Source organism: Ranitomeya variabilis, chromosome 1 (genome assembly GCF_051348905.1).
Source record: "Ranitomeya variabilis isolate aRanVar5 chromosome 1, aRanVar5.hap1, whole genome shotgun sequence".
NCBI classification, from domain to species: Eukaryota; Metazoa; Chordata; class Amphibia; order Anura; family Dendrobatidae; genus Ranitomeya; species Ranitomeya variabilis.
This window is the reverse complement of record NC_135232.1, coordinates 649,860,199-649,887,336: the sequence shown is the minus strand read 5'-3', so window position 1 is coordinate 649,887,336 and position 27,138 is coordinate 649,860,199. Positions and strand designations below refer to the sequence as shown.

Below are 27,138 nucleotides of genomic sequence, written 5' to 3'. Positions count from 1 at the left end.
GGTCAACTATACAACGCACTTTGCACAAGGAGAAGCTGTATGGGAGAGTGATGCGAAAGAAGCCGTTTCTGCAAGCACGCCACAAACAGAGGCGGCTGAGGTATGCAAAAGCACATTTGGAGAAGCCAATTTCTTTTTGGAAGAAGGTCCTGTGGACTGATGAAACCAAGATTGAGTTGCTTGGTCATACAAAAAGGCGTTATGCATGGCGGCCAAAAAACACAGCATTCCAAGAAAAACACTTGCTACCCACAGTAAATTTGGTGGAGGTTCCATCATGCTTTGGGGCTGTGTGGCCAATGCCGGCACCGGGAATATTGTTAAAGTTGAGGGACACATGGATTCCTCTCAGTATCAGCAGATTCATGACAATAATGTTCATGAATCAGTGACAAAGTTGAAGTTACGCAGGGGATGGTGTTGTGAATTCTGCTTTTGGGCTCTCTCCGGTGGTTGTAGGTGGTAATGCAGTTGCCCCTGAGTTGCAGTCCTGGTCAGGTGTATCTGCTGATGGCAGTTCTGACTGGGGTATTTAGGCGTGCAGGATTCATTAGTCGTTGCCAGTTGTCAATTGTTGGGAGGTGTAGGACCTCTGCCTGGTTCCTCCTGCCTTTCTGCCAAATCAGCAAAGATAAGTGTCTGGTTTTTTTTTCCTGTGGCACACATGTTGTGTGCTTCACAATTCAGTGCTATTCTTTGTGTTTTCTTGTCCAGCTTAGATTGTGTCAGTATTTTCTCAGTCTTATTGGATTCTCTGGAGTGGCAGATATACATTCCATGTCTTTAGTTAGATTGTGGAACTTTTTTATTATCTGCTGTGGATATTTTTGGAAGGGTTTTAATACTGACCGCCTAGTAATCTGTCCTATCCTTTCCTATTTAGCTAGAGTGGCCTCTTTTGCTAAATCCTGTTTTCTACCTGCGTGTGTCTATTCTTCTCCTACTCACAGTCATTATTCGTGGGGGGCTGCCTATCCTTTGGGGGTCTGCTCTGAGTCAAGGTAGCATTCCTATTTCCATCTATAGGGGTATTTAGTCCTCCGGCTGTGTCGAGGTGTCTAGGGTATGTTAGGCACACCCCACGGCTACTTCTAGTTGCGGTGTTAGTTCAGGATTTGCGGTCAGTACAGGTTCCACCAACTCCAGAGAAAGTTTCATGCGGCTCCAAGGTCACCAGATCATAACAGGATGGATCTTTCAGCAAGACAATGATCCAAAACACCGCTCCAAATCTACTCAGGCATTCATGCAGAGGAACAATTACACTGTTCTGGAATGGCCATCCCAGTCCCCAGACCTGAATATCATTGAACATCTGTGGGATCATTTGAAGAGGGCTGTCCATGCTCGGTGACCATCAAACTTAACTGAACTGGAATTGTTTTGTAAAGAGGAATGGTCAAAAATACCTTCATCCAGGATCCAGGAACTCATTAAAAGCTACAGGAAGCGACTAGAGGCTGTTATTTTTGCAAAAGGAGGATCTACTAAATATTAATGTCACTTTTCTGGTGAGGTGCCCATACTTATGCACCTGTAAAATTTTGTTTGAATGCTGATTGCACATTTTCTGTTAGTACAATAAACCTCATTTCAAGGCAGAAACATTACTGTGTCCAACAGTTATTAGATATATGAAACTGAAATAGCTGTTGCAAAAAAAAAATTTTTTTATAAAACATTAAGCTTAAGATTAATAGGGATGCCCAAACTTTTTCATATAACTGTACATACACAGCTCTTCTACATATACACTACATGAACTTCTGGACACACACAGCTCTGCTACATGTACATATAGACAAATAACTCTGCAACATGCACACAAACACTATACATTACCAGATCCTTCAGTTACTGATCAGGACCTGTTTGGAGGCTGAAGTAGAAGGGCATTTGCAGGACTTTCCAATAATTAACTCAAGTATCTTTCAAGTCATGCGGTCACATGACTTGAAAGGTCCTGGAATTATTTGTGTAGAAGGTCCTGCAGGTCCTCAGCTCGTGCAGCCTTTGTTGAAGTCCCGGTAGCTTCCTCTCATCCTCTGAACCGATCACATAGATCAGCGTCAGGCAGGAAGAGAGACAGCAGCTCTCTCTGTGATTGGGAAGGATGCGGTGTCAGCGTTCTCCTCAATCACAGGAAGCTGCCTCCGGACTGTAAGACACACACACTTTTTAACAAGAGTTTTTCTTGTTTAAAAAAAATAGGGATTTATATGTACTCACCGTAAAATCCCTTTCTCTGAGCCACTCACTGAGGGACACAGGACCATGGGTGCTATGCTGCTGCCACTAGGAGGCAGACACTAAGCGAATACAAAAAGAATAGCTCCTCCTCTGCAGTATACACCCACATGCTGGCTCCAGCCGAACCAGTTCAGTGACAAAGCAGTAGGTGATCACAAACAAAACAAGGGTACAACATGTCAAAGCAAAGAACAAGCGCAAGCCATCAGGCTAACAGGGTGGGTGCTATGTCCCCCAATGAGTGGCTCAGAGAAAAAGATTTTACGGTGAGTACACAAAAATCCCTATTTCTCCTACGCCTCATTGGGGGACACAGGACCATTGGACATCCTAAAGCAGTCCCTGGGTGGGGAACCGACAGGAGAGACAAAACCTCACACAGCAGCTGCCTAGAGATGCATTACCGCCACCTGAAAGATCCGTCTTCCCAGGCTCGCATCTGCTGAGGCCTGAGTGAATGTTGTAGTGCTTTGAGAAGGTGTGCAGACTGGACCAAGTCGCAGCCCTGCAAACCTGTTCCGCCGACGCCTGGAGCGAAATGGCCCATGAAGCACCCATCGAACGAGTGGAATGTGCCTTAATCCCCACTGGGATAGACTTGTCTCTGACATGGTAAGACTCCTGAACAGCCAAGCGTATCCACCTTGATTTTGTGGACTTGGAAGCGGATAGTCCCGTCCTGTGACCCTCAGGAATAGCAAATAAGGTATCCGTATTGTGGAAGGATGCGTCCGGAAGATGTATCTTCTGAGTCCTCACGATCTAGGGTTTAAAGAGCCCTCTCAAAACGGCGTATTGTGGCGGACAAAACGAGGGTAGGAAAATGTCCTTGTTAAGGTGTAAGGAAGAGACCACCTTGGGTAAAAAAAGGACAGGGACGGATGGAGAACCACATTGTTCTGTTGAAAAAAAAAAAAAAAAGAAAGAGCTCGACAGGAAAGAGGAGCTAGCTCAGATACATGCCTGATCGAAGTCACCGCAACCAGGAAGGCGACCTTCCTGGAAAAGTGAGTCAGAGAGCCGTCCTGCAGCGGCTCAGACGGAGCCTCTTGTGGAACACCCAGGACCAAGTTAAGGCCCAATGCGTCCAACAGCTCTTTGTAGGGGGATACCACGTGGGAGACCCCAGAATGAAGTCTTCACCTGCAGCTTAGAAGCAATCCGGCACTGGAACAGAACTGATAAGGCAGAGATCTGCAAAATAGTTGGAACGGAGAATGCAAGAGTAGAACAACGGCGTTCCCTGCACCATGCAAAATAGGGATTTTTGTGTACTCACTGTAAAATCCTTTTCTCTGAGCCAATCATTGGGGGACACAGACCATGGGTGTTATGCTGCTGCCACTAGGAGGACACGAAGTTGAAACAAAAAGTTAGTTCCTCCTCTGCAGTATACACTCTTCTGCTGGCTCCCAGAGAACCAGTTTGGTGCAAAAGCAGTAGGAGATCATAAACTTCATATCAGATTAAAGAAAAACCATGCGCAAGCCAAAAGATTAAAAGGGTGGGTGCTGTGTCCCCCAATGATTGGCTCGGAGAAAAGGATTTTACTGTGAGTACACAAAAATCCCTATTTCTCCTATGCCTCATTGGGGGACACAGACCATGGGACGTCCCAAAGCAGTCCTTGAGTGAGGAATCACATCACAGATCTAACCCCATGTACCAACTGACTAAAGTTGCGCTACCGCCGCTTGCAGAATACATCTGCGAGGGGCCGTTTCTGCAGAAGTCTGAGAGCGTAGGCTGTATCAAGTTACATCCTTTGCAGACCTGTTGTGCTGACGCCTGATGCCGAAAGGCACAAAAAAGAACGTCTACCGACCGAGTAGTGTGCCGTAATCCCCACTGGGATAGGCTCGTCTCTGACGCAGTAGGACATATGAAAAGCCAAGTGAGACCATTTAGTATCGTAGCCCTGAAATGGCTAAACAGTGCTTGAGACCCTCAGGAAGCAGAGATAGGGCGTCCGACCTACTGAAGAGCGCCGTCTTCTAGATGCACCTTCGGAAGGCATTTACTATGTCCAGGGTGTGAAAGGCTCATTCCACCAGATGTACCGGAGCTGGACAAGAAAAGAGAAGGACAAAGTCCTTGTTAAGGTGGAAAGAGAAAAACCACCTTGGGAAAAAAACGGAGACCGTAGATGATTCGATGACAGCCTTGTCCTAGGGGAAAAAATCAGGAAAGGAACGGTACTCGACCGAACAGAGTGAGAGCTCTGAAACTTGGTTGATAGACAGCGCAGCGAGAACAAACAGACGACTTCAGAGACATCCTGCAATGGTTCGAAAGGTGTCCATATAAGGGCTCTAAATGCAAGCTATAGGGGGATACCACATGGGAGACCCCCTGAAAGAAAATGCTCACTTACAGAATGGAAGTAATTCTGCGCTGGAATAAAACAGATAAGGCCAAGTTCTGGCCATTGAGAGAGAGAAAAAAAGAGAATTTCCCAAATTGGAGGGAACAGAGAAGACATGAGGACGTCCTGACAAAAAAGGGACGTTGGCAGAGCAGATTTAGATGATCCGGCAGTCGCCATAGGACATCGACGACTATCTGCACTAAATCTGCATATCACGCCCAGCGTGGCCTAACCTGGGCGACAAGGATTACTGGAATCCCCTCTGCTCAGGTCTACCTGACGACTCTCGGAAGTAAAGGAAGCGGGGGAAAAAGCATGTACTGAAGATGAAACTGAAACCGCGAAGAGACCCGTGTATGCTCCTTGATGGTCTATGGATCCAGAGACCGAGCTCTGAAGTGGAATACCTTGGCGTTCAATCTTGAAGCCATCCGATCCACGCCCGGAGTCCTTAAATGAATACATTTCTGTCGAAAGGCCTCCCACTGTCCCAAGGCGAGACCTTGACGGCTAGGAAAAAACTGCCGCCTGGGATATGGACTGCTGAAAATACTGAGTGGTTCCTCTCTGCCCATCGGGCAATATGGGCTACCTCGTGCATGGTCACCCTGCTGTGGGTACCCCCTTTAATGATTGATACATGTGACAGCCGTGGCTTTATCCGATTGAATTCGGATGGGGTGACTCGCCAGGAGATAATGGAACTGTTGCAGGGCTATCCTGATTGCTCGGATTTTCCAGACATTAATCGAAAGGCTCGACTCCCGAGTTGATCAGCGCCCCTGAGCCATGAGGTGCCTAAGACTACTCCCCAGTCAAGGAGACTGACATCGGTAGACACCACTAGCCATTAAACCGGGAGAAAATATTTCCTCTGGAAGAGAGAAGACCTCAATGTCCATCACCTGAGAGGTTGCCTGATCCGCCGGGGCATGCAGCGCCGGCAATCAAGGAAGAAAACGGGTTCATGCTGCAGGGGACGGAGATTCAGCTGAATGAAAAAGAAGACAGTTTCCATTGCTGTCACCATTTTGCCCCAGTGCCGTCATAGCAAACCGGATAGAATGACTGAGTGGTTAAGTGCGTGGGCTCCCTGTTAAAAAAGGCTGGGACCTTGTGTTTAGGGAGAATCACTAACCCTCGGAGGCATCCAGGGTCATTCCTAAAAAGAATATTCACTGGGCTGGAACGAGGGGAGCCTGTATACATTTATCCACGAGCTCAGGGGAGGAAGAGTATCACCAGAGATGCGAAGGCACTTCGCGAAGTCCTGGAAGGACAGACCCCTGATGAGAAGGTCGTCTGAGTAGGGCTGAAAGATCACGCCTCCAGAGTGCAAGATGGACATGACAGCCGTCATGACCTTCGAGAGCACAATGTAAACTGAAAATGCTGTTTGGGAATGGCGAAGCACAGGATTGTTTATAGAGGGGAAAATCCGAATATGTAGGAAAAAACATCCCGTTGTCGATGGATGTTAGAAGCGTTTCTCTTATCGACGAGTGAGCATGATCCTTTGGTGAGATCTGATGCCAAGACTCCAGATTGCAAGGCTGTAGTACTAACCACTGAACCAACGTGCTGCATTAGAGATGGAAGAATTTTCCCAGTCAGGCTGGTGAAGACCCTGACTGATAGAGGAATGATCATGAAGGGACTGTATCACTGTGGTCAGTGATGCCATGGGCTGCGACAGCGACGAAGACCACTTGGGGGGAGGTATAGTGTAGTCTAGATCCCAGCCTCAATAAAATGAGGCTGTAAGACAGAATACCCCATGACCTGTTAATCTCATGCATCCTTTGCAGGGAAAAACAACAGGGCCTCAGGGTTAGAGCCCAATGGTGCTGCAGGTCCGATAAACTAAGGTGGGATTTTGATCCCAGGACCCCATGCAGCCAAAGTAATGAGCGAACGTCAAACAGATTCGAGTAGAACATCTTGAGCCCCTCCTAACATAGTTATTAAGGTTGAAGGAAGACTTTAAGTCCATCTAGTTCAACCCATAGCCTAACCTAACATGCCCTAACAAGTTGATCCAGAGGAAGGCAAAAAAACGATGAATAATGCTGAACCAGAGGTCTCAAAGGCGGAGCGAGTCAGAGTCTCTGACAGTCCGAGGGTGATGATCCATCCGGCCAGGATAGAAGGATTCTGAATACGGAAACGAATACCGGCGGGTTCACCGCAGGAGATTCAGCTCAATCTTTGCACAGATTGAGACAAGGGGTATCACGCCTCAAGAGGGTGCTGACCCTTGAGATGTTTAACAGGTTGCTCTCAGCGCTGGTTAAGTATAACCCAGACCTCCGGGTGAATGGTAAACGCTGTATGAGGGTGATTAGTCCTCTTGAAGGGCACTGTGTGTTCTGGGACAGAACAGCAATCCTCGTCAATCTTTAGTCTGATTGACGGGCTCAATAAGCGAGTTCCTCATTTTCTGGAAATCTGGTGAGTGCTGTTTCAGGAAACATCCAATTCAAACTCAGAGTCTCATTCTGCAAATCACTGGTGAGGGAGAGCGAGAAACAGAGCTCACGGACGCCAAGGCCCGAGATTGCTCTGGTAATCGTACCACGGATCCGATTTCTAGACGCTTGTACGGTTCTAGAATACTTGCGGCCACTGCTAGCTGATGTCTCCAGTGTAGAAGAGGATCCATTAATATCAGACCTGCTAAACGCTCCGATCAACAGAGGAATTCAATTCTCTTTTGGCCAGATAAGCCACGGATTGACGAAGCCCCTCAGGGGAACTAGGTACACTGGGATTGGGGCGATGGAGGGCTCCTGAACGCATTTGAGGGCGTGGATTTTGCAAGTTAGATAAAACTAATAGTCTTATTGGACCCTTTGGGGGCTTGGACCTGACGATGTCATGGCGCCTTTAAGGAAACTGCATGCAGTGTCGTTGTAAATGCCAAACTATCGCCCCTGTGAGTTGGCCCCAGAAATGCGCCCTTGCTGCCAGAGTTAAGTCCCCATGCCAGCGTCGCTGCAGACCGCCTGTCCAGTACCGCTGCTTGTCTAGGACCATGGTACAGGGAGAAAGGGGTCACCCTCAATCCGCCATCCCTTTAATAGGGAGGTGAAGAGGGACTTACATCTCGGCTGAAGCCGGGGACTAAATTTTTTGCGACCGGCGCGTTACCTCAGGTGTTAAGCTGTCAGTTCCGGAGCATTCAGCTTACCCAGGTCCTGCTCTTGTGTCCCCAGGGAAGGTGTCGGTGTCCTCACACCTTGCAGCGCTTCTGTCAGCACTGCTGTTACTGTCACCGCTGTCAGGAAGCCGACTCCGTTCCTGGGTGTAGAAAAATGGCTGCCAAGAGCAGGAGGGGCGCCTCTTGTTTAGGACAAGAAGCGCCAGAAGTGTGGGTGGCACTGGCTGCGGTGGGCGGAGCCATGTAAAAGACAGCCAAGGCCGGCTATAAGCCGGGGACTAAATTTGTGAAGCCTGCCGGAAATGAGCGCCGGCGTAAACAGATAGACGAATAAAGCGGTGTAAAATGCCACTGGACGCTGTGACACTGCTCCCCCAGGGACCAGGACCCCGTCTCTGCGACCAAATGGTGCCAGCCGCAGTCATACTCACATTTTGAGGTGATGTAGCAGAGCTGGTGCAGACCTGTTGCAGTGTGGCTGGTCGTGGGACTCCCCCCTCAATCCACCATCCCCATAGTCAGGGGGGGTGGAGAGGGACTTTCTGCCTCCTTCCATCATAAGCTTTCAAATCAGTGGTGATGCAGTGGCGGCTGCACGGACGCCATAGTGGGCCCTCTATTGTGGAACAGGGCAGAATGTCCAGCTGTAGGCCTGGCTCCAGGAGAGGATACATAGAGGCGACACTATGTGGTCGCCTGTTGCTGGTGTGGGTAGATCGAGACCGTGAAGGAACCGTCGCCCCTGAAGTGAGCTCAGGCATGGCATCTGTAGGGATTTCACTCACTCAGGTGCGATGGCTGACACTCAGGAGGCACGTTCTTTGAAAAGTTCACAGGGTTTATTACCTCATAAACCACATGGCAAAATAATAGCAAACAAATAGCCTTTAGTTCAGGAAAAGAAAAACAAAGTGTCCAGTCATTCAGGCTCAGACCTTGTGCCTTAACACACTCTGGAGGTTAGCACCTCCACACATATCCCCTGTGTTAAGCATTTGCCTGTCTTATATAGAGCTAACCACACCCAGTAACCCATCACATGATTAGCCATGTGGTCTGACATCACTACAGGTCCTGGAACACACATATATACATGGTTATGTGCAACAAAGAAATACTCCAGGCTACATTACAGCAACAAGGCACTTATATGGCACATACCTCCCGTCGACTACACACCCTTTAGCCATGCTACACATCCCACGTCCCAGGAGACAGTACGGGGAGGAACTCTCCGCGTTCTCGCCTGTTGATGATTCGGGGTAGATCGGAGCCTTGAAAGGATCCGTCGCCCCCTTCACTCCGTTAATTGTAAAATAAAAATTTACAGAAAAGTAAAAATAAAATAAAAACGTTGGGGTCTGAACCAGACCCAAGTGCCACCTAAAAGGATATCTGCTGAGCCGGGACCGGGAAAGATTTGTTTAAATTTTTCAGCCAGCCCAGGCGAGAAAACGTGTCCGAAGAGATACGGACGCCTCCACGCAGGCTTGGAAAGACGGCCCCTTGATCAGGAGGTCGTCTACGTGTGGCAGAACGACCACGCCCTGAGTGTGCAGACTGGCCATGACAACCGCCATGACCTTTGTGAACGCCCTGGGAGCGGTGGCAAGGACGAAGGGCAAAGCCATAAACTGGAAATGTTCCTCTCGGATGGTGAAGCGAAGGGACTAGTGACGAGCGAGTGTACTCGTTGCTCGGGTGGTCTCCGAGTATTTGTAGCTGCTCGGAGATTTAGTTTTCATCGCCTCAGCTGAATGATTTACAGCTACTAGCCAACTTGATTACATGTGGGGATTCCCTAGCAACCGGCCAGCTCTGTAGCAGATCAGACACAGCCAGTTTCCTAGGCAAGGAACACCGTGCTTACAAACTCTTTGTTTAAGAGCTTGCAAGAGCTACTCTGAAGCCGGCCTGATAACTGGATACGGCCAGTTTCAGTGCAACTGTGTTCCAGCGAAGCTTACAGCATGAGGCCGGTTTCACACGTCAGTGGCTCCGGTACGTGAGGTGACAGTTTCCTCACGTACCGGAGACACTGACACACGTAGACCCATAAAAATCAATGCATCTGTTCAGATGTCATTGATTTTTTGCGGACCATGTCTCCGTGTGCCAAACACGGAGACATGTCAGTGTTCGTGGGAGCGCACGTATTACACGGACCCATTAAAGTCAATGGGTCCGTGTAAAACACGGACCTCACACGGACGTTCTCCGTCTGGGGTCCGTGTGCGTGCAGGAGACAGCGCTACAGTAAGCGCTGTCCCCCCCACATGGTGCTGAAGCCGCGATTCATATGTTCCCTGTAGCAGAGTTTGCTGCAGAGAAAATATGAATAATAGTGTTTAAAATAAAGATCTATGTGTCCGCCGCCCTCCCACCCCCTGTGCGCCCCCCCGCTGTTCAGAAAATACTCACCCGCTCCCACGTTGGCTGTCACTCCTTCCTCTCTGCCCCGCGCCTCCTACTGTATGCGGTCACGTGGGGCCGCTCATTTACAATCATGAATAGTCGGCTCCGCCCCTATGGGAGGTGGAGCCACATATTCATGACTGTAAATGATCGGCCCCACGTGACCGCATACACTAGAAGCCGTGGCCAGACCAGGAAGCAGCGAGGGAGGCGGGTAAGTATTTTCTGAACAGCGGGGGGGCGCACAGGGGGTGGGAGGGCGGCGGACACATAGATCTTTATTTTAAACACTATTATTCATATTTTCTCTGCAGCAAACGCTGCTGCAGGGAACATATGAATCGCGGCTTCAGCACGATGCAGGGTACCACACGCGTGGGTACCACACGCTCCGTGTGGTACCCACTCGCCATACGGGCGGCACACGTGTGCCGCACGTATGGCCTACGTGAGTTCCCAGGCACACGGACACGGATAACTCCGGTACCGATTTATTCCGGTACCGGAATTATCTGGACGTGTGGGACAGCCCTGAGATAGCGAACAGTTCATACCAGTGGTATGACCATGCCGTTACTTAGAATCGCCAGTCTGCACGAGCGCACCGCAGTGCTGTAGATTATACAACCCCTTTAAGGAAGCAAAATAAAATGTATAAAAATCTGCATAAAATACCTAGAATTAGTGTTACAATTTCTAAAAATTATATATATATATATATATATATATATATATATATATATATATATACACTCACCGGCCACTTTATTAGGTACACCATGCTAGTAACGGGTTGGACCCCCTTTTGCCTTCAGAACTGCCTCAATTCTTCGTGGCATAGATTCAACAAGGTGCTGGAAGCATTCCTCAGAGATTTTGGTCCATATTGACATGATGGCATCACACAGTTGCCGCAGATTTGTCGGCTGCACATCCCAAAGATGCTCCATACAAGGCAGGATGGATCCATGCTTTCATGTTGTTTACGCCAAATTCTGACCCTACCATCCGAATGTCGCAGCAGAAATCGAGACTCATCAGACCAAGCAACGTTTTTCCAATCTTCTACTGTCCAATTTCGATGAGCTTGTACAAATTGTAGCCTCAGTTTCCTGTTCTTAGCTGAAAGGAGTGGTACAAGGTGTGGTCTTCTGCTGCTGTAGCCCATCTGCCTCAAAGTTCGACGCACTGTGCGTTCAGAGATGCTCTTAGGCCTACCTTGGTTGTAACGGGTGGCGATTTGAGTCACTGTTGCCTTTCTATCAGCTCGAACCAGTCTGCCCATTCTCCTCTGACCTCTGGCATCAACAAGGCATTTCCGCCCACAGAACTGCCTCTCACTGGATTTTTTTTCTTTTTTGGACCATTCTCTGTAAACCCTAGAGATGGTTGTGCGTGAAAATCCCAGTAGATCAGCAGTTTCTGAAATACTCAGACCAGCCCTTCTGGCACCAACAACCATGCCACGTTCAAAGGCACTCAAATCACCTTTCTTCCCCATACTGATGCCCGGTTTGAACTGCAGGAGATTGTCTTGACCATGTCTACATGCCTAAATGCACTGAGTTGCCGCCATGTGATTGGCTGATTAGAAATTAAGTGTTAACAAGAAGTTGGACAGGTGTACCTAATAAAGTGGCCAGCGAGTGTATATATATACACACACATACACATATATACATATATACACACACACACACACACACATACATACATACACACTCACACACACATATCGCCAATCAATCACAGGAAAAAAAATAAAAATCAAAGGAGGCATGTATATTACAGCCATTAACAATCCCCAAAAATTTTTATGACCCGATGATGAAGAATCCGCTGCACATTCAGAGGTCTTATATGTATAAAACTTCCATTTTATTGAAGAATAATAGAAAAATATAAAAGACCACAGTTACATGCATTCAGATCAGCCAGTGGACATCTAGGACCAACATGTTTTGGGGTGTGACAAGGCCTTAATCATGGTCTCACTGAATAGACACAAACAGATGGTCTATTATGTGGTCTTTTATATTTTTTCTTGTTAAGAAATGAACATGGGTACATTACCTTAATGACTGCCCCAAATGCACCTCTCCCAAGCATCTGTAATTCTTCAAATTCACTGAAGTAGCGAGAAAGCTGCCTTTGTGATTCTATATGGAATGCAGCACTAGAAATGGAAGCACCGGGCATCACCGTCTCCGTGCAATCTACACCCGTGTAATCTAGAACAGATTAGGAAACATATACAGTGTATGCTCAAGAAAAATCACACAGCAAATACATATCTACAGACTCCATAGATCAAATGGAGGCCAAAAAAGAGGTAATTGGGCATTCATCAGGTTGTACGGAATAACAGTTGACTTCCCCATTCTAAACAATTTTATAGAGAGGCACCAGTAAAAAAAACAAAAAAACAATACTGAGTAATATTAACAAGAAGGGTGACTTTATGCCACTGTAGGCCTATAGAGTGGCATACATAAGAAGTATCGGAGGCATGCTTTAGCAAGATATCCCAAAGTACACTACAAACGCAGCAAATACACGCCAGGACCTAAAGAGAAAAAAAGGTTCAGACGATCAGGAAACTACGGTACATATAGAGAGCAGATATACACTAATGCTTCATTCAAGTATTTTGCTTTAAAACTTGAATCCCATTATTTTGCAAGATTAAGCCATTTTAAACAATGTATTTCTAAAGTTCTCACCGTCTGAGCTTTCATCACTCAAGGGACATTTTTGTGGAGGAGGATTGATGAAGCTGTGGCCCAGTAACTGCTGAGTAGTCCAGCGCTCCTTGTCTTCCAAACACACACACCTGATGGAAGAAAAAAAAATATGTGTACAAAGAAAAAGAAATTGTGTGTGTGTGTGTGTGTGTGTGTGTGTGTGTGTGTGTGTGTGTGTGTGTGTGTGTGTGTATGTATATATAAATAATAAATAAAATAAAATAAAAGTGAGTGTTAGTCTTGGGCAAACCATCTGTCCAAGGCAGATTTAAGAAAACCTGCTCTAGTCTTTAGCGTTATGAAACGGACTACAGGATGGTAGTGGGGCAGTCAGTTTCCTTCCTGGCCTGGTGTTTGCAAAGTGCAGAGCTAAAGGCTCTGCAGAGCTCCACCTCCACAGGCAAGCAGAGCCAAACAGCCAAGGGAGCTGAGAGGCCTGGCACCCACAGCGTACACAGCGGTGCAGCCGCCCATGGCAACTGGTCTTAAGAGGTGAGCTGGCATGTTTATTGGCTGCAATCTGGAGGATATGGTTCCAGGCTGCGATCCGGATGATATCGAGAGCTGAGTATTGCTGCGAGTTGAACATTAGAGACATCTGCTTTGAGCTTTGTTGGGTCACTACCTCATCGCTGCATAGGGTGCTACCGCTGCACTGCAATAATATTATATATTGTAATATATATATATATATATATATCTCTATCTATCTATCTATCTATGTATATATATATATATATGTACATATATATGTACACACACACACAGTACAGAGCAAAAGTTTGGACACACCTTCTCATTTAAAGAGTTTTCTGTATTTTCATGACTATGAAAATTGTAAATTCACACTGAAGGCATCAAAACTATGAATTAACACATGTGGAATTATATACTTAACATAAATGTGTGAAACAACTGAAAATAAGTCTTATATTCTAGGTTCTTCAAAGTAGCCACCTTTTGCTTTGATGACTGCTTTGCACACTCTTGGCATTCTCTTGTTGAGCTTCAAGAGGTAGTCACCGGAAATGGTCTTCCAACAATCTTGAAGGAGTTCCCAGAGATGCTTAGCACTTGTTGGCCCTTTTGCCTTCACTCTGCGGTCCAGCTCACCATCTCGATTGGGTTCAGGTCTGGTGACTATGGAGGCCAGGTTATATGGCGTAGCACCCCATCACTCTCCTTCTTGGTCAAATAGCCCTTACACAGCCTGGAGGTGTGTTAGGGGTCATTGTCCTCTTGAAAAATAAATGATGGTCCAACTAAACGCAAACCGGATGGAATAGCATGCTGCTGCAAGATGCTGTGGTAGCCATGCTGGTTCAGTATGCCTTCAATTTTGAATAAATCCCCAACAGTGTCACCAGCAAAGCACCCCCACACCATCACACCTCCTCCTCCATGCTTCACGGTGGGAACCAGGCATGTAGAGTCTATCCGTTCACCTTTTCTGCGTCGCACAAAGACACGGTGGTTGGAACCAAAGATCTCAAATTTGGACTCATCAGACCAAAGCACATATTTCCACTGGTCTAATGTCCATTCCTTTTGTTCTTTAGCCCAAACAAATTTTTTCTGCTTGTTGCCTGTCCTTAGCAGTGGTTTCCTAGCAGCTATTTTACCATGAAGGCCTGCTGCACAAAGTCTCCTCTTCACAGCTGTTGTAGAGAAGTGTCCGCTGCTAGAACTCTGTGTGGCATTGACCTGGTCTCTAATCTGGGCTGCTGTTAACCTGCGATTTCTGAGGCTGGTGACTTGGATAAATTTATCCTCAGAAGCAGAGGTGACTCTTGGTCTTCCTTTCCTGGGGCAGTCCTCATGTGAGCCCGTTTCTTTGTAGCGCTTGATGGTTTTTGCCACTGCACTTGGGGACACTTTCAAAGTTTGCCCAATTTTCGGACTGACTGCCCTTCATTTCTGAAAGTAATGATGCCCACTCGTTTTTCGTTACTTAGCTGCTTTTTTCTTGCCATAATACAAATTCTAACAGTCTATTCAGTAGGACTATCAGCTGTGTATCCACCAGACTTCTGCACAACACAACTGATGGTCCCAACCCCATTTATAAGGCAAGAAATCCCACTTATTAAACCTGACAGGGCACACCTGTGAATTGAAAACCATTCCCGGTGACTACCTCTTGAAGCTCATCAAGAGAATGCCAAGAGTGTGCAAAGCAGTCATCAAAGCAAAAGGTGGCTACTTTGAAGAACCTAGAATATAAGACATAATTTCAGTTGTTTCATAGTTTTTTGTTAAGTACCGTATTTTCCGGCGTACAAGACGACTTTTTAACCCCTGAAAATCTTCTTAAAAGTCGGGGGTCGTCTTGTACGCCGGGAATCGCCTTGTACGCCGGTGTATATGGTGGGGGGGGAGTGGACCTGATGACGAGGGGGCGTCTCACAGGAAAGTGAGTATCCCCCATTACCTTATCATAGCGCTGCAGCGTGGGGTCTCTGTGCTGGGAGCGGCGGCTGCTGTGCTGTGGTGCGGCGGCTCCTCTTCTGCAGTGTGGGGCCTCTGGTGCTGTGGGGCGGTGGCGGCGGCGTATCTTCATGCAGTCGGGGCTCCTCCGGCATCTCAAAGCCTGGAAGCCCCGCCGGCAACTCCATCGGTACAATGCGGTGGCCTCCGGGAAAATGGCCGCTGCTCAGATTCAGATCTCGTCTCCCGAGATCTCGAGACGAGATCTGAATCTGAGCAGCGGCCATTTTCCCGGAGGCCACCGCATTGTACCGATGGAGTTGCCGGCGGGGCTTCCAGGCTTTGAGATGCCGGAGGAGCCCCGACTGCATGAAGATACGCCGCCGCCGCCGCCCCACAGCACCAGAGGCCCCACACTGCAGAAGAGGAGCCGCCGCACCACAGCACAGAGACCCCACGCTGCAGCGCTATGATAAGGTAATGGGGGATACTCACTTTCCTGTGAGACGCCCCCTCGTCGTCATCAGGATCACTCCCCCCCCCCCCCCCAAAAGGCACATATTCACCGGCCCTATAAGACGACATAGGGTGTATAAGAAGACCCCCGACTTTTAAGAAGATTTTATTTTTTAACTGGTAAAGTTGGGGGGTCGTCTTATACGCCCAGTCGTCTTATACGCCGGAAAATACGGTATATAATTCCACATGTGTTAATTCATAGTTTTGATGCCTTCAGTGTGAATTTACAATTTTCATAGTCATGAAAATACAGAAAACTCTTTAAATGAGAAGGTGTGTCCAAACTTTTGCTCTGTACTGTGTGTGTGTACATATATATGTACAATATATATATATATATATATATATATATATATATATATATATATATATATATATATATATATATACAGTGGGGCAAAAAAGTATTTAGTCAGTCAGCAATAGTGCAAGTTCCACCACTTAAAAAGATGAGAGGCGTCTGTAATTTACATCATAGGTAGACCTCAACTATGGGAGACAAACTGAGAAATAAAAATCCAGAAAATCACATTGTCTGTTTTTTTATCATTTTATTTGCATATTATGGTGGAAAATAAGTATTTGGTCAGAAACAAAATTTCATCTCAATACTTTGTAATATATCCTTTGTTGGCAATGACAGAGGTCAAACGTTTTCTGTAAGTCTTCACAAGGTTGCCACACACTGTTGTTGGTATGTTGGCCCATTCCACCATGCAGATCTCCTCTAGAGCAGTGATGTTTTTGGCTTTTCGCTTGGCAACACGGACTTTCAACTCCCTCCAAAGGTTTTCTATAGGGTTGAGATCTGGAGACTGGCTAGGCCACTCCAGGACCTTGAAATGCTTCTTACGAAGCCACTCCTTCGTTGCCCTGGCGGTGTGCTTTGGATCATTGTCATGTTGAAAGACCCAGCCACGTTTCATCTTCAATGCCCTTGCTGATGGAAGGAGGTTTGCACTCAAAATCTCACGATACATGGCCCCATTCATTCTTTCATGTACCCGGATCAGTCGTCCTGGCCCCTTTGCAGAGAAACAGCCCCAAAGCATGATGTTTCCACCACCATGCTTTACAGTAGGTATGGTGTTGGATGGATGCAACTCAGTATTCTTTTTCCTCCAAACACGACAAGTTGTGTTTCTACCAAACAGTTCCAGTTTGGTTTCATCAGACCATAGGACATTCTCCCAAAACTCCTCTGGATCATCCAAATGCTCTCTAGCAAACTTCAGACGGGCCCGGACATGTACTGGCTTAAGCAGTGGGACACGTCTGGCACTGCAGGATCTGAGTCCATGGTGGCGTAGTGTGTTACTTATGGTAGGCCTTGTTACATTGGTCCCAGCTCTCTGCAGTTCATTCACTAGGTCCCCCCGCGTGGTTCTGGGATTTTTGCTCACCGTTCTTGTGATCATTCTGACCCCACGGGGTGGGATTTTGCGTGGAGCCCCAGATCGAGGGAGATTATCAGTGGTCTTGAATGTCTTCCATTTTCTAATTATTGCTCCCACTGTTGATTTCTTCACTCCAAGCTGGTTGGCTATTGCAGATTCAGTCTTCCCAGCCTGGTGCAGGGCTACAATTTTGTTTCTGGTGTCCTTTGACAGCTCTTTGGTCTTCACCATAGTGGAGTTTGGAGTCAGACTGTTTGAGGGTGTGCACAGGTGTCTTTTTATACTGATAAGTTTAAACAGGTGCCATTACTACAGGTAATGAGTGGAGGAAAGAGGAGACTCTTAAAGAAGAAGTTACAGGTCTGTGAGAGCCAGAAATCTTGATTGTTTGTTTCTGACCAAATACTTATTTTCCACCATAATATGCAAATAAAATGATAAAAAAACAGACAATGTGATTTTCTGGATTTTTTTTTTCTCAGTTTGTCTCCCATAGTTGAGGTCTACCTATGATGTAAATTACAGACGCCTCTCATCTTTTTAAGTGGTGGAACTTGCACTATTGCTGACTGACTAAATACTTTTTTGCCCCACTGTGTGTATATATATATATATATATATATATATATATATATATATATATATATATATATATATATATATATATATATATATATTTTCTCTTCGCCACGACAGCACCCACTTGAGAGAGGGGATCCGCCCCTAGGAACAGGAAACCCTATGGAGAGATAAAAGGGGCGGTCCCCCTCGCTCCCACAGTTGGTTTCCTGTTCCTACGGGAGACCCTTGGAGAGAAGAGGATGCCCAGCCTGGATGCCGCTTGCGCAGTTTACCTTTATGGGACGGCAAGGGCTCCAGAAGCTGGAAGCAGCGTCGGGGGTCCTATGGCAGCTTCCCCCCTCTGCTGGCAGGTACTGTGAGGCCAGGTCCGGGGAGTCGCCTGGCTCATGGAGATCAACCCAGCAGACCTGCAAGGACCAAATCGCTGGGGTAAGGAGATCCTGCGGCGCCATCCCTCATGGTGCGCAGGCAGCGTGGGTCCGGTATACTATCCCCCGGAAGCAGATCGTAACTTCCGGGGTGAAACAGGAGGAGGACGGCGCCTGCGCTGATGCTGGTGGGAGCGCAGGCGCATACTGAATAGCCGCGACCCGGATGTAGCGGTCACTTCCGGGTGCGGCAGGAAGAAGATGGCGGCCCCCATTAGAAAAGGACGCCGGCACTGATCCTCCGGCGTCCATCATGGCATCTCCACAGGACCCGGCGATGGCTTCATCCGAAGTCACCGCTATTGCGCCTAGTAGCCGAACAAGCAGCAGTCGCAGATCATCTTCTTCCAAAAGCGCCAGAGATAAGAAATCAGGCCGGTCGGTTCCATCTGTGCCTCCGTCTCCTCCTCATCAGCCGGTATTGTAACAACAACCTCACTGGGTGAGTGTGTGTGTGTACCCTCTTAGGCTGATTACACTCCCCCTCTTTGTCTATATTCCTTAGGCAAAAAGAACGGGGAAAACCAAACACATACAATGTGCTTTATGCTCTCAGCCGCTCCCCGATAATTATTTAAAGAAGCTGTGCCAGTCTTGCATCGAATCCACCTTACGTGAGGAGTCTTCAGTAAGGTCGGAAGATATAAAGAGTATGATTAGGGAAGAATTACAGGCCTTCCGAAGCTCGGAAAAAATTCCCGAGGGTAGAAAAAAATATAATTCCCCCAGGTCTGAGCAGTCCTCTGAGACTGAAGATAAAGATTTGGATGGGTCCCAAAGGATCATTTCCTCAGATGATGAGCGGGATACATGCTTTCCCACAGACAGTATCGATAATTTAGTAAGATCAGTTTGTAACACCATGGGTATTGAAGACACAAAAATCCCTAAAACACCACAGGACGTGATGTTTGCAGGCCTGTCAGAGAGGAAAAAACCTTCTTTCCCTGTAATTCCAGCAATTAAAAATGTAGTAAAAAAGGAGTGGGAAAGCCAGGGACAAAGAGGACTGCCGTCTTCGTCAAAAAGACGCTATCCCTTTAATGACGAAGATTTCTCTATATGGTTAAAAGCCCCGAAGGTAGATGCAGCAGTGGCTTCCACTTCTAAAAAATCTTTGCTACCCGTAGAAGATTCCGGCTCCTTGCAAGACCCGCTGGACCGGAAAGCGGATACCCTCTTAAAAAGAGCATGGGAATCCTGTACTGGAGCCTTCAGGCCGGCTATATCAGCCACATGCACTGCCAGGTCCGTTGGTCTGGTTAAATGATTTAGAAGAAGGATTAAAGAGCGGCCTTTCCCGAGATAGACTGATCTCTTCCATACCGTTAATTAGAGGAGCTACAGCCTTTTTGGCGGATTCCTCAGCTGATTCCATACGGCTAGCTGCCAAATCGGCAGGTCTGACTAACGCGGCTCGTCGAGCCTTATGGCTAAAGGGGTGGAAAGGAGATCCCCAAACGAAGTCTAAATTATGTGGTCTTCCATGCCAGGGTGAGTACCTATTTGGTACTAAGTTAGACGAAATACTAACTAAAGCGGGTGAGAGGAAGAAGGGGTTCCCCAATAACACTTATCTCCCATCCTACAGGAGAGCGTTCCGTAAGCCCACGTTTAATAGAAGAAAGGACTATAAAAACCAAGACCGCTGGGCTAATAAAGACTTTAAGCAGAAAGGAGCGTTTTTCGGAAAACGTCCATTCAAACCTGAGGATAAAACCCGTTAGGACAGATCTACCCGTTGGTGGTAGGTTGTCTTTCTTCACTTCACAATGGCTGACAATGACTTCCAATCCATGGGCAACTAGCCTTATATCTACGGGTCTTAAATTAAGATTTGCCCGAGTCCCTCCGGACTCATTCTTATTGACTTCCTTAAAGTCTCATTCACAACAAGAGGCCTTGGAACAGGAAATAATAAATCTCCTGTCCAAAGGGGTACTAGTGGAAGTCCCTTCTCATCAAAAAGGAAGGGGTTTTTATTCCCCTCTATTTTTGATTCCAAAACCAGACGGATCATTTAGAACAATAATTAACCTGAAAAGACTAAACGTCTTCTTAGAAAACCAAACCTTTAAAATGAAGTCTATACGATCAACTATAAAGCTCCTGTTTCCCCATTGCTTTATGGCAGTACTTGACCTTAAAGATGCGTATTACCATCTACCAATCTTCATTGAACATCAGCAATATCTACGGGTGGCAGTTATAATGGAAGGTCAGATAAGGCATTATCAATATACAGCAATGCCCTTTGGACTGTCGATAGCTCCGAGAGTCTTCACAAAATTAATGTCAGAAGTAATGTCATATTTGAGATTAAAAGACACTCTTGTAATACCATATTTAGATGACCTTCTTATAGTGGGCAACTCTCTTTCCCAATGCCATCAACGAGTACTTGATACAATTTCGTCCCTACAGGAATTGGGGTGGTTAGTAAACTGGGAGAAATCCAGGCTGTCCCCCACAACTCGACAAACATTCCTAGGGCTTATTCTAGATTCTACAAATCAAAGGTGCTTTCTTCCCGACTCTAAACAATTAGCAATTATAAACAAGGTACAATCGGTGATTAATAAACCCCTAATTTCCCTAAGAGAAGGGATGTCCCTTCTTGGTTCCTTTACATCATGTATCCCGGCTGTCCCATGGGCCCAATTCCATAGTAGAAAATTACAATATAAAATTCTACAGGAAGAAGAGCGGTTACAAGGCCAATTGGATAGTCGGTTATCTTTACCATCTGACGTGGTAGATTCTCTTACCTGGTGGTTAGACCAGAGTCATTTTACCAGTGGGGTTCCCTGGGTGGTTAAACCTTCAAAAACACTCTTTACCGATGCCAGTCCTAGTGGTTGGGGAGCACACTTAGGAGATCAAATAGTTCAAGGTCTGTGGTCTCCTAGAGAATCGAATGATTCTTCTAATCAAAAAGAACTGAAGGCTATCTTTCATGCCATATGTAAATTTCTTCCGCAGTTACACGGAACGCATACAAGAATCTTTTCAGACAACATGACAGCGGTGGCATACATAAACCACCAAGGGGGAACAAGATCAGAAGCTCTCATGTGTATAGCCGGCGACATTCTATCCATAGCAGAGGAGCACCTCCTATCCTTATCAGCACTGCATGTAAGAGGAGTCGACAATCCAAAAGCGGATTTCCTCAGCCGCCACACTCTCCGCCAAGGAGAGTGGGTTCTCAGCCGTCGTATCTTTTTAATGATAATCAAAAAATGGGGTACTCCCGAGATAGACCTTTTTGCGACGAGACACAACAGACAAGTCAAAAGGTTCGCTTCATTGTTCCGATCCGACAATCCAGATATCTTCGATGCTCTGCAAGTCCCATGGACATTCCAGAAAGCATATGCCTTTCCCCCACTAATACTTCTTCCAACGGTGATCAGGAAGATAAGGGAGGACAGAGCAAATGTGATCTTAATAGCTCCATTTTGGCCCAAGAGGCCATGGTTCTCCTGGCTGAGAATTATGTCAATTTCAGACCCGTGGATCCTTCCGGAGGATCAGGATCTGCTCTCCCAAGGCCCCTTCAACCACCCTCAGGTGAAGGGTCTGCGGTTGACTGCCTGGCATTTAAGAGGCGGCTGCTAAAAATGAGAGGATTTTCTAACAAAGTAATTGACACTCTCCTACTAAGTAGGAAAAAATCTACCACATCCATTTATGTGAGAGTGTGGAAAAAATTCTTAAACCTCTACCCAACAGCACTATCAAACGAGATTCAGATCCCTATGGTCCTAGAATTTCTTCAAAAAGGGCGCGATTTAGGTCTGGCAGTCAGTACCTTAAAAGTACACATTTCTGCGCTTGGTGCTTTATATGGTCACGATATTGCAGGTGACAGGTGGGTAGCCAGGTTTATCGCAGCTTGCCAAAGGTCAGAGACAGTCCAAATTCCCCATGTACCACCTTGGGATGTTAATTTAGTCCTTGAAGCTCTAACAGACCACCCCTTTGAGCCACTACATTCAGCTCACATAAAACATGTTTCCATCAAGACAGCTCTTCTTGTTGCTTTGGTATCAGCTAGAAGAGTAAGCGACATACAGGCACTGTCAATAGATCCACCGTTTATGTCTATATTTCCAGACAGAATTGTCCTAAAAACAGACCCTTCCTACTTACCCAAAGTATGCACTAAATTTCATAGATCACAAGAAATTTTTCTTCCCTCCTTCTATGATAACCCTACGAATCAGGAAGAACAAAAATACCATACATTAGATGTGAGGAGGGCCATATTAGCCTATTTAGACAGAACTAGCGCCTGGAGGAAGAGCAGGGCTCTCTTTATTTCCTTCCAGGGCCATAGAAAAGGAGATGGAATCACGAAGGGTACTTTATCTCGGTGGATTCGGGATGCAATATGTCTGGCCTATTCATCCAAAGGGGAGAACCCGCCTGAGACTGTAAAAGCACACTCCACTCGGGCGATAGCATCATCCTGGGCCGAGCGAGCAGAAGTTCCAATAGAACTGATATGTAAGGCCGCAACTTGGGCTTCTCCCACTACATTCTATAATCACTATAGATTGGATTTATCTTCTTCATCTGACCTGTCTTTTGGTAGATCAGTTCTTAACACTGTGATCCCTCCCAAATGACTATCTCTGAAAGTCTCTCAAGTGGGTGCTGTCGTGGCGAAGACAAAACACCGGATTACGTACCGGTAATGCTCTTTTATAGAGCCACGACAGCACCCCTTTACTTCCCACCCTATTAAGTTATTTTTATAAAAGCACGATTAAGGGTGTTTTTTTTTTGGTTCTTGTAGTTAGCCATACTAAGTTAACTAATGATAAAAGCTGATATCAAATTGCCTACTAAATCTGGTGGGCGGTTCCTCGCAATCTCTGTAACCCAACTGTGGGAGCGAGGGGGACCGCCCCTTTTATCTCTCCATAGGGTTTCCTGTTCCTAGGGGCGGATCCCCTCTCTCAAGTGGGTGCTGTCGTGGCTCTATAAAAGAGCATTACCGGTACGTAATCCGGTGTATCTATCTATCTATCTATCTATATATATGTACATATATATGTACACACACACACAGTACAGAGCAAAAGTTTGGACACACCTTCTCATTTAAAGAGTTTTCTGTATTTTCATGACTATGAAAATTGTAAATTCACACTGAAGGCATCAAAACTATGAATTAACACATGTGGAATTATATACTTAACAAAAAACTATGAAACAACTGAAATTATGTCTTATATTCTAGGTTCTTCAAAGTAGCCACCTTTTGCTTTGATGACTGCTTTGCACACTCTTGGCATTCTCTTGATGAGCTTCAAGAGGTAGTCACCGGGAATGGTTTTCAATTCACAGGTGTGCCCTGTCAGGTTTAATAAGTGGGATTTCTTGCCTTATAAATGGGGTTGGGACCATCAGTTGTGTTGTGCAGAAGTCTGGTGGATACACAGCTGATAGTCCTACTGAATAGACTGTTAGAATTTGTATTATGGCAAGAAAAAAGCAGCTAAGTAACGAAAAACGAGTGGGCATCATTACTTTCAGAAATGAAGGGCAGTCAGTCCGAAAATTGGGCAAACTTTGAAAGTGTCCCCAAGTGCAGTGGCAAAAACCATCAAGCGCTACAAAGAAACGGGCTCACATGAGGACTGCCCCAGGAAAGGAAGACCAAGAGTCACCTCTGCTTCTGAGGATAAATTTATCCAAGTCACCAGCCTCAGAAATCGCAGGTTAACAGCAGCCCAGATTAGAGACCAGGTCAATGCCACACAGAGTTCTAGCAGCGGACACTTCTCTACAACAGCTGTGAAGAGGAGACTTTGTGCAGCAGGCCTTCATGGTAAAATAGCTGCTAGGAAACCACTGCTAAGGACAGGCAACAAGCAGAAAAAAATTTGTTTGGGCTAAAGAACAAAAGGAATGGACATTAGACCAGTGGAAATATGTGCTTTGGTCTGATGAGTCCAAATTTGAGATCTTTGGTTCCAACCACCGTGTCTTTGTGCGACGCAGAAAAGGTGAACGGATAGACTCTACATGCCTGGTTCCCACCGTGAAGCATGGAGGAGGAGGTGTGATGGTGTGGGGGTGCTTTGCTGGTGACACTGTTGGGGATTTATTCAAAATTGAAGGCATACTGAACCAGCATGGCTACCACAGCATCTTGCAGCAGCATGCTATTCCATCCGGTTTGCGTTTAGTTGGACCATCATTTATTTTTCAAGAGGACAATGACCCCTAACACACCTCCAGGCTGTGTAAGGGCTATTTGACCAAGAAGGAGAGTGATGGGGTGCTACGCCATATAACCTGGCCTCCATAGTCACCAGACCTGAACCCAATCGAGATGGTGAGCTGGACCGCAGAGTGAAGGCAAAAGGGCCAACAAGTGCTAAGCATCTCTGGGAACTCCTTCAAGATTGTTGGAAGACCATTTCCGGTGACTACCTCTTGAAGCTCAACAAGAGAATGCCAAGAGTGTGCAAAGCAGTCATCAAAGCAAAAGGTGGCTACTTTGAAGAACCTAGAATATAAGACTTATTTTCAGTTGTTTCACACATTTATGTTAAGTATATAATTCCACATGTGTTAATTCATAGTTTTATGCCTTCAGTGTGAATGTACAATTTTCAGTCATGAAAATACAGAAAACTCTTTAAATGAGAAGGTGCGTCCAAACTTTTGGTCTGTACTGTATATATCTGTATATATATATATATATATATATATATATATATATATATATATATATATATACATACATATATATACATACACACACACACACAAATATATATATACACACACATGCAGCTTCTAGGACTCAAAATCAACTTCTCATTTGGGTAATACAGTAATTTATGCCTATTTTTTGTAAGATTAATAACATTTCTTGGAGATATCATTTAGCCACTTGGATGGACTGTAGTATGTCAGTTTGACTCTCCCATCATTGGTCACCAGTACACTTTTTGCACCACTGAATTACTATATAATAAGAACATAAAAGACCTTTGTGGTGCAGGAGAACATTTCATATTTAAAAATATATTTCTTACTGCCGATTTATCCTGTTCCTGGGGCTGGCATATTAGCCCAAGTTACAGGGTAAATTTAGACTCCTGGCAGCAATTGCAGAGTAAATGTTTGGTCTTCTTAGGCTACTTTCACACTAGCGTCGTGCACTGCACGTCGCAATGCGACGTTGCGGCGCACCGATGCAAACTGTGAAAGCGCCGCACAACTATCCCCATTGTGATGTGCGGGGAGGCGGGGGTGGAGTTTCGGCCGCGCATGCGCGGTCGGAAAAGACGGTCACGACGCACAATAAAAAGTTACATGGAACTTTTTTTGTGGCGACGGTCCGACGCAACACGACGCAACCGTCGCACGACGGTTGCGACGTGTGGCAATGCGTCGCACTGCGTCGCTAATGCAAGTCTATGGAGAAAAAACGCATCCTGCAAGCAATTTTGCAGGATGGGTTTTTTCTACAAATCGACGCATAGAGACGTGCAGTGCACGACGCTAGTGTGAAAGTAGCCTTAGACCCAGCAACTCCTGCTCCCTCTCAACATCTGAGAATCACATGATCGCTGGGAAAAGAGCGGGAAGCCCTGTGCATACAGCAATCAGAGAGGCAGAGATGGTCAACAACCATCTCTACAAGCCGGCTCTACACTCCTGCATAATCTATGTGAAGCTGCTGACTCTGCAATGATGTTTCAAAAGATCATGCAGAGTAATAGGCGGGCCAGCTAAACATTTTGAGCCATTAGGCAATCTGCAAGCACTCTGATTTAATAGAAAACTGTTCACTTCAATATCTTTCTGAAAATATTAGATACTAACAAAAGGGTCTTAATTTTCTGATGAATTTAAACTTACTTTTTTAAAAAATCCTGAAAATCTGCAGGCAGGTCACTGGGTACTTTGACAGGATATTCTTTGATTACTTTCCCCTGACTAAGTGACAGCAGCAAGAGGCCAAGCTTCCATATATCTCCCTTCTTTCCAGTTTTGCTTGGTAGAGCATCCTCACTGAATCGGACCTTGGTTTGTTCAAAAACATCCTCTTTGCAGATATCGGCAAGCCGCTTGGATAAACTGTAGTCCGTGAGCTTGACTTTGCCATCATTGGTCAAAAGTACGCTAGAAGCACATAACACTTTGTGCACCACTGAATTGCTATGCAAATAGTCCAGGGCAGAGAGAAGCTGAGTTGCATAATGTCTAAGCTGATCCACAGGAACTAGAACTTCCTGCTCAAGGAAAGTGGAGAGCTTAGATCCATTGACGTGTTCCACGACGATTCCGACAGAAATGGAATCTTCATTCTCTTTCACTCGCATGGCGAGATAATGCACAATATTCAAGTGACCGAGTTTGATGAGGGAATTAAACTCTGCTTCTGTACCTTGAATCTATTAGTAAAAAAATATATATATACATATATTAGCATTCTTATTATTTAAGGAAATTAATAGTGATGCCCTATCATTAAAATAAATCGATTTTAGATTGGTGCAAATCTAATTCCCGGCAACTCCCCTGCGTTGCATCTTGGTCATAAATTTTGTAGTGACCAAGCCTACTACTGCAGCTCAGTCTCATTTGCTTTGGACAGGGAACAGAAGCTAAAAAGGAAAGAAGATGGAGCCAGGAAATTACAGGCCAGTGAGCCTTACATCTATACCAGGAAAGATCTTTGAATATATTTAACAGCATGCATGTAAGTACTTGGATAATACAGTAATTAACCAGAGTCAACATGGGTTTGTAGCAAACAAGTCATGCCAGATTAATCTACTTTCCTACTATGATGGAATCACTGACTGGGTGGATC

At 45.9% G+C, this 27,138-nt stretch overlaps 1 protein-coding gene across 1 annotated transcript in view; it reads right to left on the bottom strand.

The window, feature by feature from the left end:
* Positions 1-27,138, bottom strand: part of EIF2AK4 (eukaryotic translation initiation factor 2 alpha kinase 4) — a 138,937-nt gene that overhangs the window by 77,718 nt on the left and 34,081 nt on the right. The window contains exons 9-11 of the mRNA XM_077262445.1: positions 26,181-26,716; positions 12,917-13,026; positions 12,267-12,424 (exon numbers count right to left, since the gene is read on the bottom strand). Coding sequence (XP_077118560.1) covers positions 12,267-12,424; positions 12,917-13,026; positions 26,181-26,716 — 804 coding nt within the window. The remainder of the gene's footprint in view (positions 1-12,266; positions 12,425-12,916; positions 13,027-26,180; positions 26,717-27,138) is intronic.